Here is a 13,189-nt window from a genome sequence, read left to right on the forward strand (position 1 = left end):
GAAAAGAGCGCTAATGGACAGGAACACAAAGACAGAACAACACGAACGCATAGTCACAACTAATTTTTAATTGAAAGAAATACAGAACAGGTATAATCATGGTAGGTGATGAAAGAAAAGGTCACATTGAAGCCTAACTATGATTTGGAAACTACATTCAAGGAACATGACAACCACGTGTCATGCCCAGCGAATAGGTTTCCAATCATAGTCAACCTTTCATGACATTTGTTTCTTTACCTATTCTTTTTTTCTTTGGCGGACATGCCTAATAGCTCGATTTTATTGTTATAACTGATAATTGGGGATGGGAGCATTGTAGCAAACAGTTTATTTTACCAAAGAACACATACAAAAGTTGACGGTGCATCGGCTGCTAATTGTTATGCCAGATTTATTGTTAACACTGATATTGTTAAAGTTGATTTGACTGTATTTCTTTTAGTAAAAACTAGCTGTGAGTAAGCGCTCACGTCGTCATCCTTTCTATGTGTTCCCATCCTGTTCACACTGCATTGTGAAATGTACTGACAATGGCAAGCAGTCATTACAGGAAAGTTGCGATATGGGTCAGTTAGTACATATTCTTGAGAATTAAACTAGTGAAAAGACTAAGAACAGAGGACAGACATGGCACGCACATGAATGGAGGACAAATAATCGTGCTTTATTGAAAAAAGAAAAAAGAAACTGTCTCCCAGGAAAACCAGGGGAGCATGCACAGCGGAAGAGCCAAACCACACACAACACAACATTGATTACAAAATAGACCAAGCAGCTAGCGCCAATAGGATAGGAAACTTAGTTTCTTCTGCATCAGTGAGATAGAAGTTGTGCTGATGCAATTATCTCCTTGCATGCTGGTGTGATATGCTTCAAGAATTCCATGCTCCTCCTTGCCTCTACTAAGAATTTTAACAATGAAAAAAAAAAGAACTGAACGCAGCCACATCCTCAACAATGGCTAGGCAGATTAGCTCTGTCAGAAGTGTTCAAAGAATTAGGGTGATTAATAAAAATTAATAAATGTGTTCACCGGTGATGTCAAATGAAAGAAACATGCCAGCCCAATATCATAATTAGGATTTGTTATTGTACCTAGTTCCACACTTGATCACAAAAATTTACCTCCACCCAACTCTTGTTTCTTCACGGAAACTTCAAAAAGCGCTTGTGTCGCCAAATATTTTTTTTTACGAGGAGAACACTTTGGTGAAGCCTTGTTCACACAATCACCAGCAAGACCAATTTTTTTCAAGAGAATCAGCGATGGTTACTTTTGGCGTCTGGGATGTTTTGTCTACAATGACGCAACTCTTCCTCCACTTCGTAAATTATTTCAGAACTGATTGGCCAAAATGCTCAATAACTGGGATTAAGAGCCTTCTTAGTCCCTTTACCTGTCATCTGCATCTTCCTATTAGTGCAAGGAAGTTCACATTACTAACAGCAAAAGTGAGCTGATGTTCCATGCACGAATCTCAGAGTTGTTATTGAGCATTGTTGTTTCAACAGCATGACACAGGATGAAGGAAAGAGGCGCCAACTTGCAATTCAGCACTCTGTCCTTGGCTTTTTCCTTTGTCCTGTGTCGCGCTGTTCAAGTAACCTGCTGTGTGACAACATGTACCAACCAGCCCAAATGAACACGCTGCCAGTATTGTTCACTTGTGATAACAAATTATTTCTTCATACACACTATCCACACTTAGTGTTTTTCTTTTTGTTCCCTTCCTTCCCAAGCTACATAATACATGATATAGTTTGTATAAAATTTACATTTCAATTTCATTGCTTCTATGGTGGTTAAGAGTATGTGTACTTCACACTGCTACAAAAGCCTCGATGGTGCTGCAGTTATTTACCAATCAGTAAATAAAATATTCTGGCAGAACCCATCTCACTATGAATGTTATTATTGCGATTAGGATTGAAGCAATGCAGCAACACACCGTATTGCCACTGCTGAAATGCATCATGTATGAAGTGTGCAATGCAGCCGAGCTTCTCTCTCGCAGTTCCCTCTCAACACGCTGCGCTGCCTAGCGGCGGCGCCACGAGATCCGTGCATGGCACGTGTGAGTGAATTCAAACAAGACTGTCTGAATATCATGCAGATTTGATTCTGCCTAGCACAGGATAGCGAAGCAGCATCAACAGAATGAGGCTTTATATTCGTAAGGCACAGCCGCACCAAATAAAGAAATGTGTGGTGCACCGCCAGTGGTAAAACGCTGCTGTGGCAGTGTGGCCCCACTGACTTGTGGTGCACCACTGCAGCAGTCACGTGGCAGCATGCAAAACTCGCCTCCTTTATTTTACTCTGCGTGCAGGTGTGAGATGTCCTTTGTCTGCTGACAGATCGGCACTGTGTCTATGTTCTTCGGCCTCCATTTTTAACTAAACTCACTCAGGTGATGAGGACAATGTCATTGCCACTGCTCTTTTTGCAGCATCATCGCAGTGTTCAGAAGATGAGAAGAGGGTGTCACTTCCGTGTTCTTGTATTCAGATTTCATTTTGTCACACAGAATTGGATATCGGCTTACCATCTCCAAAAACATTTATATCGGGACGACATGGTTTAGACACATCATTGTAAAAAGAATCGCAAACCAAGCCAACCAAAACAGGTGCGAACGAGAGCTGATGCAAGCAGATGCGAATGCAAAACGAGCGTCTAGTTGGCCGCCACACACGAGTGTGAATCGAGCTCTAGTGTACTAGAACGGGGGAGTGGGTCCAGTGGACTGTTGCGGCAAATGCCGAGAGTGATGCAAACAACGTTGAAATTGCGGCGGCGCTGTCATTGCTTTATCCTGTAACTCCAACTGTTCTCGCTGCGCCATTGGCAGCGGCGAGCTCGCGAGCCAAGTCACTCTCGTCTGCTCCACGTACCGTCATTCTTGCATTGCTTACACTGTTTCTGTTGCTCTTTCTCCATTTTCTTCACAACACATTGTTCAAAATGTCGTTTTGGAGCAGGATGGTACAAAGGACCACTTTTGGCACAATATGGCACAATCGGCACAGCTGTTCCATCAGTGCATCGTGAAATATTGACACAATGATGTGGGGCTCCCGCACCGTGGGATAGCGTGCGCAAAGGTCGGCGCCATGAAAGACGATGAAGCGCGTGAGCTGCAAGTTCTTCTCCTAGCCCGCCAGTAAACAAAAGCGTCTATTTTGCAAGACTCCGTCTTCAATCTACGTTAAATTTTTCTGGTGGAGGTGCTGGGTACATGCTACCACTCCCAGATCGAACACCGCCTACAAGCCCAGTACGAAGTCCGGTCGAGCTGACTCCAGTTCACATACGGACAAGCCGTCGACTTCAACAACTGCCACCTGAGCACGAGCCTCTACCCAATCAAGTCATAAGGATGAGTACCTCAGTTCTGTCTTCTTCCTCAACCACACCGACCAAGGTCGTCCTTAACCAGCCGCAAATCCCCACATCCTTCCATGGGGACACCTTCGAAGATGTTGAGGACTGGCTCGATCCCTTTGAGCGTGTCGCAGAATTCAATGGCTGGACTCCAGAGTGCAAGCTACGCAACGCCTACTTAGTCCTCGAGGATTATGTGTGGACATGGTTTGAGAACCGTGAAGCGGCCCTATCGACATGGGACAAATTCCAACGGCAGCTAATCAGCACATATGCCAGGCTCGATTGCAAGGAGTGAGCTGAATATGCAATTCAGGTGAGAGTGCAGCGGCCGAACAAAAGCGTCACAATGTTTGTGGAAGATATGTGCCAACTTTTCCGATGCGCGGATCCATCCATGCTGGAAGAAAAGAAGCTCAGGAACTTGATGCGCGGCGTCAAGCAAGAGTTATTCGGTGGACTAATACGCAACCCACCAAAGACCATTGCAGAGTTTCTCGCGGAAGCCATATCAATGGAAAAGAGACTGCAGCAGCGAACAAGGCAGTACAACCGCGACGTGTCAACCCTATCTCTCGCTATACCCTTGGACAATACCAACACCTCGCGGGAGCTCATTAGGCTTGTTGTCCGAGAAGAGCTTCAAAAGCTTCAGGTGGCTCAGGTATCGGTACCGCGGCTCGCTCTGGCTGAGGTCGTCCGGGAGGAAATAAGGCAGGCAGTACAAGTTCCGGAGCGAAGCGAGACACCACAGCACGAGGTACAGCAGCCACAGCCTCGCATGTCGTATGCGGAAGCTGCGCGAAGTTTGTTGTCCCCGACTTTTTTGATGTGCGTGATGTCCCGGACTTTCATAGTGTGCATGCCGTTGAACAAGCAACTGACGACTTCAGGACTCGCCGCACGCCATTCATGTCTGAAACACGACCACCCCGCAATAGCGACGTATGGTGCACTGCAGACCGGAGGCCCTTGTGTTTTCATTGCGGTGAAGCCGACCACCTCTACAGGGCATGTCCTTACCGCCGAGCTGGGCTCCGTGGATTTTCACTGAATGCGCCGTGCCCGCGCAATGGTGAACGCCTCCTGGAGATTGAAGCCTACCTCGCGGACGCCAGGACCTCGTTTGCCCCGTAATTCCGTGTCCCCCGGTCACTGTCACCTGCCCGAAACAGGTCTTCCAGCCCCAACTTCACGCCAAGCGCAACAAGGCGTCGCTCACCCAGCCCTGCCTCCCAGAAAAACTGAGTCCAGCGACCTGCGGAGGTGAGGTCGCTGTCGTTGCGAACGCTGAAGATAATCCACTAAGACGATCGCAATATGACGTAATTGAGACGCAGAGAAAGCAGTGTAGTTCGGTGTCAGTATCTTGCAACGTACCAGTTACCATAGATGACCATGAAGTCGCAGCGTTAATTGACATGGGTGCGGACACGTCTGTTATGAGCCAGAATCTAGCGCGTATCCTGAACAAAGTTTCGATGCAATGGACCGGGACTCAGATTCGTACTGCAGGAGGGCACCTCATAACCCCAATGGGCCGGTGCACGGCACGAGTCAACATTAGGGGCTTCACGTACATCGGTGATTTCGTCATTCTTCCTGAATGTTCGAAGGACCTTATACTCGGCATGGATTTCCTTCAGGTGAACGGTGCCATCATCGACTTGCAAGAGTCTAGAATCAGCTTCGCTACTACGTGAGCCATAGCGAACAGCAATGGCAATGACCGTGACATCGCGCTTCGCCTAGCTGACGATCACGTCACGTTAACAGCCAAGAGCAGCGTGCTTACCCATGTCCGATGCGACATGGAGGACGACGCCGAAGGAATTGCGGAGGCAAACATCCCTCTGCTTCTTGAGAACCACATTTACATAGCCAGAGGGCTTCTTCAGATGCGCAACAAATGTTCAGTCGTCTTGCTAACAAACTTTAGCAACGAATATCGGCATGTACTGCGAGGAACGACAATCGCATTTCTTCACGAGATCATTGATGTTACTGACATTGCCACATTGGAAATCGCATCGTCTCAGCAATCTGAGTTACCCAGCCTAAAAGAATGGATTCAAGTTAACGCTGTTCTGCCAGACCATCAGAAAGACCGTCTACTGAGTCTCGTGAATGAATTTGCGGACTGTTTTTCAACATCGTCCAAAGTACGGCGCACGCCCATCACAAAGCACCGCATTATAACAGACGAGTCCACACGTCCTGTTCGTCACCATCCTTACAGAGTCTCTCGAGTGGAAAGGGAAACGATAAAGCGTCAGGTGAAAGAGATGCTCCAAGACGATGTGATCCAGCTGTCCACAAGCCCGTGGGCCTCCCCTGTAGTGTTAGTCAGAAAGAAAGACAACACACTAGGCTTCTGTGTAGATTATAGAAAGTTGAACCGTGTCACAAGCGCGATGTTTATCCATTGCCATGCATTGAGGACGCTTTGGATCGTCTACAACTTGCCAATTTTTTTTCTTCGTTGGATTTTAAATCAGGGTATTGGCAAATCAAAGTCGATGCACAGGATTGTGAAAAAACAGCGTTTGTCACACCTGACGGGCTTTATGAGTTCAAAGTTCTCCCCTTCGGTCGCTGTTCCGCACCTGCCACCTTTCAGCGGATGATGGATACCGTGCTAGCTGAACTCAACTACCGATCTGGAAGGAAGCACAACACCGCCGACTGTTTGTCACGTGCACCACTGCCTATGATGTCCTCGGACCTTGACCCTGACTTGCCATTTTTCGGCGTTACCGACGCGATAAAGATGACAGCACAAGAGCTCTGAACCTGAGTTGCTGACGCTGATCGAGCACCTTCAAGGAGTTGAAGGTGTTTTACCCCGCTCGCTCGTGCCGCGGCTTATCATCGTACTCTTTGCACAACAACGTCCTTTACAGGAAAAACTGCGGAAGCGGTACAAATACGTACCTCCTTGTCGTGCCGTCAGCGCTGCGCCAAGACATTTTGTAAGCCTGCCATGATGAGCCATGTGCGGGACACCTGGGATTCGCTAAGACATTAGCAAGGATACGCCAGGAGTATTACTGGCCCCGGCTTTTTTCTTCTGTGCAACGGTACGTCAAGACATGCCGTGATTGTCAGCGCCGCAAGAAACCACCAGTTAAACCAGCTGGCTTTCTCCACCCTGTGGACCCTCCTCAAGCACCGTTCCAACAAATAGGAATGGATCTACTTGGGCCATTCCCAGTAACTTCTTCGCGCAACAGATGGATAGTCGTCGCTACCGACTATTTAACCCGGTACGCCAAAATCGAAGCTATTCTGCAAGCAAACTCGTATGACGTGGCCAAGTTCTTTGTACGCCACATCGTCCTACGACATGATGCACCAGCTGTTCTCATCACCGACCGCGGTGCAGCACTTACAGCCGAACTTATGGAGGACGTTCTCCAGCTGACGCATTGCTCTCACCACAAGAGCACTGCATATCACCCTCAAACCAATGGATTAACTGAACGTCTGAACAGAACGCTGGCTGATATGCTCTCCATGTATATCGACGTAGAGCACAAGACGTGGGAGAAGATTTTACCCTATGTGACTTTCGCGTATAACACTGCTGTACAGGAGACTACACAGTTTACGCCGTTCGAACTTGTATACGGGCGCCACGTCACGTCAACACTTGACGCCATACTACCTCTGGTGGATAATGGCCCGACCAACGAACACGCGGAAGAATTTGCACAAAGAGCTGAAGAAGCATGCCAGCTTGCTCGGCATCGTATCCAGAGCCAACAGCATACCGACACCCTTTGATACAACCAAGGTCAACGCGACATCCATTACAATACCAGTGCCTTCGTGTGGGTCTGGATGCCCATCCGTCGCCGTGGACTCTCGGAAAAGTTGCTCCGCCAGTATTTTGGTCCCTACAAGGTTACACGCTGCCTCAGTGACGTGACCTATGAAGTTGTCCCTTGCAGTTCTGACCCTGGTTCGCTCCGTCGTCGTCCTCGCGCGGAAGTTGTTCATGTAGTGCGCATGAAACACTACTATGTGCGTATGTGAACGCCGAGATGCACCTGAGGAGCTCCATTTCTTGTCGCCGCAAGAACTTTTTAACGTGACCGAGACGGTCGCTTTTCGCATGGGGGGACAATTGACACAATGATGTGGGGCTCCTGCACCGCGGGACGACACGCGCAAAGGTCGGCGCCATGAAAGACGATGAAGCGTGTGAGCTGCACGTTCTTCTCCTGGCCCGCCATTAAACAGAAGCGTCTATTTTGTAAGACTCCGTCTTCAATCTACGTTACAATATGTTTGCTCTAGTGTGGCCATTGGTGCTTAAGCACATGGTGCCTATATTTCTCAATATTGCGCACAGATATAATCGTCATGAATCACATCTATGTTCTTCCTTTAATCCACTGGCTACAAAAAAATTGGGAGGAAACGTAAGCTTGGACTTTCAGAGTGTAGCACGATAGCATTCAAAGATCCCCAACTGCTTCTCATGATTCTTGGCAACTGCAGCTTATGTTTCCCGGGAAACGCTGGCGCCGAATGCTATGCATGCAGGCGAGCTTTCTGGTAGAAATGGCATACGATGTGGCGGAGGTGAGTGTCATCTGGAGGTGTTGCAAAGAAACGGGTGAGCCGCTCCATGGCCTCCAAAATTGGCGTGTGCAAATCTTGGAAGCCATAGCCACCCTATGAATAGTAGAAATGCTGGAAAAGGGGTTTGGGTTTGAGTTTCCGCGTATAAAAGAATTATGCTTTCTCATATACCCAAATTACAATCCAACACTATCCTGTCTGTAGATTGTGTTTAGATTGTACTTTACGATGCTTTTGATGCATATTACTTTGAGGAATTCAATTAGTTCAGTAATGGCTCTGCGCCACTTGGACAGTCTTTATGGTTGTAGTTCATAATAATTTCTCGCCAAGTGACGGCCGGTGCCGACATCGGATTTTTTGCAACACGGGGCCTTAACACTATCACGTTAATATTATTCATGCCATAAGTCCCTCTGTACCGATTATATTTGCCCCTTACGGGCATTACACAAACCGTTAAATACTAAACACTAAAAATACAACAGATCTGGGCTCAACTGTCGTAGACAAGTGACCACATTTCAATCAAGCATAGCATATTTTCGCCTACCAGAAGTGAAATTTTGGCGAGTTTATAAGAATTCAGACTTGACTTAAATCACAAATAAACGAGAACTAGACGTCCGGTCAACCACTTGTCAAGCCTGGTGAATCGCCAGATTTGGCACTATGGCCCCTATTATTGGGCCTGGCAGTCTGCTGGCCTTGGTATCCAATGGGTTAACGTTGTGCACTTGTTACTTTCCTGCAAACAATGCTACAGATGCAAACATCATCATCATCATCATCAGCCTGGTTATGCCCTTTGCAGGGCAAAGGCATCTCCCATACTTCTCCAACTACCCCAGTCATGTACTAATTGTGGCCATGTTGTCCCTGCAAACTTCTTAATCTCATCCGCCCACCTAACTTTCTGCCGCCCTCTGCTACGCTTTCCTTCCCTTGGAATCCATTCCGTAACTCTTAATGACCATCGGTTATCTTCCCTCCTCATTACGTGTCCCGCCCATGCCCATTTCTTTTTCTTGATTTCAACTAAGATATCATTAACTCGCGTTTGTTCCCTCACCCAATCTGCTCTTTTCTTATCCCTTAACGTTACACCTATCATTCTTCTTTCCATAGCTCGTTGCGTCGTCCACAATTTAAGTAGAACCCTTTTCGTAAGCCTCCAGGTTTCTGCCCCGTACGTGAGTACTGGTATGACACAGCTGTTATAAACTTTTCTCTTGAGGGATAATGGTAACCTGCTGTTCATGATCTGAGAATGCCTGCCAAACGCACCCCAGCCCATTGTTATTCTTCTGATCATTTCAGTCTCATGATCCGGATCCACAGTCACTACCTGTCCTAAGTAGATGTATTCCCTTACAACTTCCAGTGCCTCACTACCTATTGTAAAGTGCTGTTCCCTTCCGAGACTGTTAAACATTATTTAGTTTCCCGCAGATTAATTTTTAGACCCATCCTGCAGCTTTGCCTCTCCAGGTCAGTGAGCATGCATTGCAGTTGGTCCCCTGAGTTACTAAGCAAGGCAATATCATCAGCGAATCGCAAGTTACTAAGGTATTCTCCATTAACTCTTAGCCCCAATTCTTCCCAATCCAGGTCTCTGAATACCTCCTGTAAACACACTGTGAATAGCATCGGAGAGATCGTATCTCCCTGCCTGACGACTTTCTTTATTGGGATTTTGTTGCTTTCTTTATGGAGGACTACGGTGGCTGTGGAGCCGCTATTGATATCTTTCAGTATTTTTACATACGGCTCGTCTACACCCTGATTCCGCAATGCCTCCATGACTGCTGAGGTTTCGATTGAATCAAACACTTTCTCGTAATCAATGAAAGCTATATATAAAGGTTGGTTATGTTCCGCACATTTTTCTATCACCTGATTGATAGTGTGAATATGGTCTATCGTTGAGTAGCCTTTACGGAATCCTGCCTGGTCCTTTGGTTGACGGAAGTCTAAGGTGTTCCTGATTCTATTTGCAATTACCTTAGTAAATACTTTGTAGGCAACAGACAGTAAACTGATTGGTCTATAATTTTTCAAGTCTATGGCGTCCCCTTTCTTATGGATTAGGATTATGTTAGCGTTTTTCCAAGATTCCGGTACGCTCGAAGTCATGAGGCATTGCGTATACAGGGTGGCCAGTTTCTCTAGAACAATCTGCCCACCATCCTTCAACAAATCTGCTGTTACCTGATCCTCCCCAGCTGACTTCCCCCTTTGCATAGCTCCCAAGGCTTTCTTTACTTCTTCCGGTGTTACCTGTGGGATTTCGAATTCCTCTAGACTATTCTCTCTTCCATTATCGTCGTGGGTGCCACTGGTACTGTATAAATCTCTATAGAACTCCTCAGCCACTTGAACTATTTCATCCATATTAGTAATGATATTGCCGTCTTTGTCTCTTAGCGCATACATCTGATTCTTGACAATTCCTAGTTTCTTCTTCACTGCTTTTAGGCTTCCTCTGTTCCTGAGAGCATGTTCAATTCTATCCATATTATACTTCCTTATGTCAGCTGTCTTACGCTTGTTGATTAACTTCGAAAGTTCTGCCAGTTCTATTCCAGCTGTAGGGTTAGAGGCTTTCATACATTGGCGTTTCTTGATTAGATCTTTCATATCCTGCGAGAGCTTACTGGTATCCTGTCTAACGGAGTTACCACCGACTTCTATTGCACACTCCTTAATGATGCCCACAAGATTGTCGTTCATTCCTTCAACACTAACGTCCTCTTCCTGAGTTAAAGCCGAATACCTGTTCTGTAGCTTGATCTGGAATTCCTCTATTTTCCCTCTTACCGCTAACTCATTGATCGATTTCTTATGTACCAGTTGCTTCCGTTCCCTCCTCAGGTCTAGGCTAATTCGAGTTCTTACCATCCTATGGTCACTGCAGCGCACCTTGCTGAGCACGTCCACATCTTGTATGATGCCAGGGTTAGCGCAGAGTATGAGGTCTATTTCATTTCTAGTCTTGCCATTCGGGCTCCTCCACGTCCACTTTCGGCTATGCCGCTTGCGGAAGAAGGTATTCATTATCCGCATATTATTCTGTTCCGCAAACTCTACTAATAACTCTCCCCTGCTATTCCTAGTGCCTATGCCATATTCCCCCACTGCCTTGTCTCCAGCCTGTTTCTTGCCTACCTTGGCATTGAAGTCGCCCATCAGTATACTGTATTTTGTTTTGACTTTAACCATCGCCGATTCCACGTCTTCATAGAAGCTTTCGACTTCCTGGTTATCATGACTGGATGTAGGGGCGTAGACCTGTACAACCTTCATTTGGTACCTCTTATTAAGTTTCACAACAAGACCTGCCACCCTCTCGTTAATGCTATAGAGTTCCTGTATGTTACCAGCTATGTTCTTATTAATCAGGAATCCGACACCTAGTTCTCGTCTCTCCGCTAAGCCCCGGTAGCACAGGACGTGCCCGCTATTTAGCACTGTATATGCTTCTTTTGGCCTCCTAACTTCACTGAGCCCTATTATATCCCATTTACTGCCCTCTAATTCCTCCAATAGCACTGCTAGACTCGCCTCACTAGATAACGTTCTAGCGTTAAACGTTCCCAGGTTTATATTCCAATGGCGGCCTGTCCGGAGCCAGGGATTCTTAGCACCCTCTGCAGCGTCGCAGGTCTGACCGCCGCCGTGGTCAGTTGCTTCGCAGCTGCTAGGGACTGAGGGCCGGGGTTTGATTGTTGTGTTCATATAGGAGGTTGTGGCCAAGTACTGCACCAGGGTGGCCAATCCTGCTCTGGTGAGGGAGTGCGTTACCGGTTCTGGTCACCTGGATCAGGCCACACTCCAGGCCTGTTTATGCAATTTTATCAACACGCGGATTTTCTTTTTTTTTTCTTTTTTTTTAAGATCTGGTGGAAAATTGTGCGGCACCGGGATTTGAACCACGGACCTCTTGCACGCGAGGCGGGTGTTCTACCTCTACGCCACCGCTGCACCCCAGATGCAAACAATGCTACTAAAATGCACATTGTAGCTGGCAGGAAACTACTGGGCATGCACTGTTAACACACAAGGTTAACACACAAGATGCACCCTAAGGAGTGCAAAATTTTAAAGGAAGTATTCGCAGCAGTATAAGTATTTTGGCTCCGCTGATGAGTGATGCACTTACCGCTAATGTGGAAGACAATCTCGGGCAAGTGGACAAACTTCTGGAACATGTGGTACTTGAAGGAGGCTGCATGCAGCCCAGGCAGTTTGATGTTGAGGTCACACACAAAGTGCGGGAAGTCCCAGTCCTGCACAGCCAGTGGTCACAGCAGCAGTGGTTAGCTCCTAACCAGTCCAAGTGGTATTCCAGAGGTGTTATAATAAGATGCACACAAGAGAGGGACGCGGCGTGTCTTTACCTCCAGCATCCTTGTTGAACTGTATTCAAAAAAATTAAATGTTTTAAATCAAGTATCAAGCTGTTTCAACAACATCTGCACAGTGTGCACTGTTTATTATATGCTGCAGAACTGATGCAAGCCAACAGCAATAAAACATAGGTGCAAGCACTGTGTAGTGCACCATTTATTCCTTATCTGCAGTGCTTCTCACACCTCATCCCCAGCTCACACATCTCCCAGTTGATGCCGTAAAACCTTGTGAGGTTCTGTGCAGTGGCAACAGAAGCTCTGCAGAAAAGCAGGCAGTTGAGGGAAGTGCTAGAGACCTGGAAGAGAAGTCAGCCTGGCGGCAGTCATAGATCTCTTTCGGGGAAAACTGTGGGTCGCAGAGCGGTGCATAAGCACAGCCCAAGTGGCAGCATCATGGGTAGCAGGTAAAAAAGCACCGAAAGGTAAAGCTGGGTGGCAGCTGAACCATAGGTAAGTGGCGAGAGACCGGCGGTGTCACGATGGGATCAATGGCAAGCAAACGGTGATGTAAGGCAAGGTGGTGGCCCAATCACGGTGATCATTCAAGACATACATTGCCAGCATTTCCATCAATGTGGGATTTAGCCACATGGTGAACCCTTTGTGTGCTTTGTGCTCCACAAAGTAGGAGTGAAGGAGGTCTTGTGCAACATCTGAGAGGAAGTATTGGCAGCAATCTGCACGTACTTGCCAAGGCGTACTATATATAATTGAAGATGACACCACAAGGCAGGAAGTGAACAATATCAGTGATGCAAGTAGTTGCTTAGGCTCGCATAATAGTATACCAGATAGTGTA

At 46.9% G+C, this 13,189-nt stretch overlaps 1 protein-coding gene across 2 annotated transcripts in view; it reads right to left on the reverse strand.

The window, feature by feature from the left end:
- Window positions 1–13,189, reverse strand: part of LOC126538478 (transmembrane protein 117-like) — a 165,256-nt gene that overhangs the window by 74,335 nt on the left and 77,732 nt on the right. For both annotated transcript variants that reach the window (XM_072288020.1, XM_055074797.2), the window contains one exon: window positions 12,141–12,267. In XM_072288020.1, the coding sequence (XP_072144121.1) occupies window positions 12,141–12,267 (127 nt within the window). The remainder of the gene's footprint in view (window positions 1–12,140; window positions 12,268–13,189) is intronic.

This window comes from Dermacentor andersoni, chromosome 4 (genome assembly GCF_023375885.2).
Source record: "Dermacentor andersoni chromosome 4, qqDerAnde1_hic_scaffold, whole genome shotgun sequence".
Lineage (NCBI taxonomy): Eukaryota > Metazoa > Arthropoda > Arachnida > Ixodida > Ixodidae > Dermacentor > Dermacentor andersoni.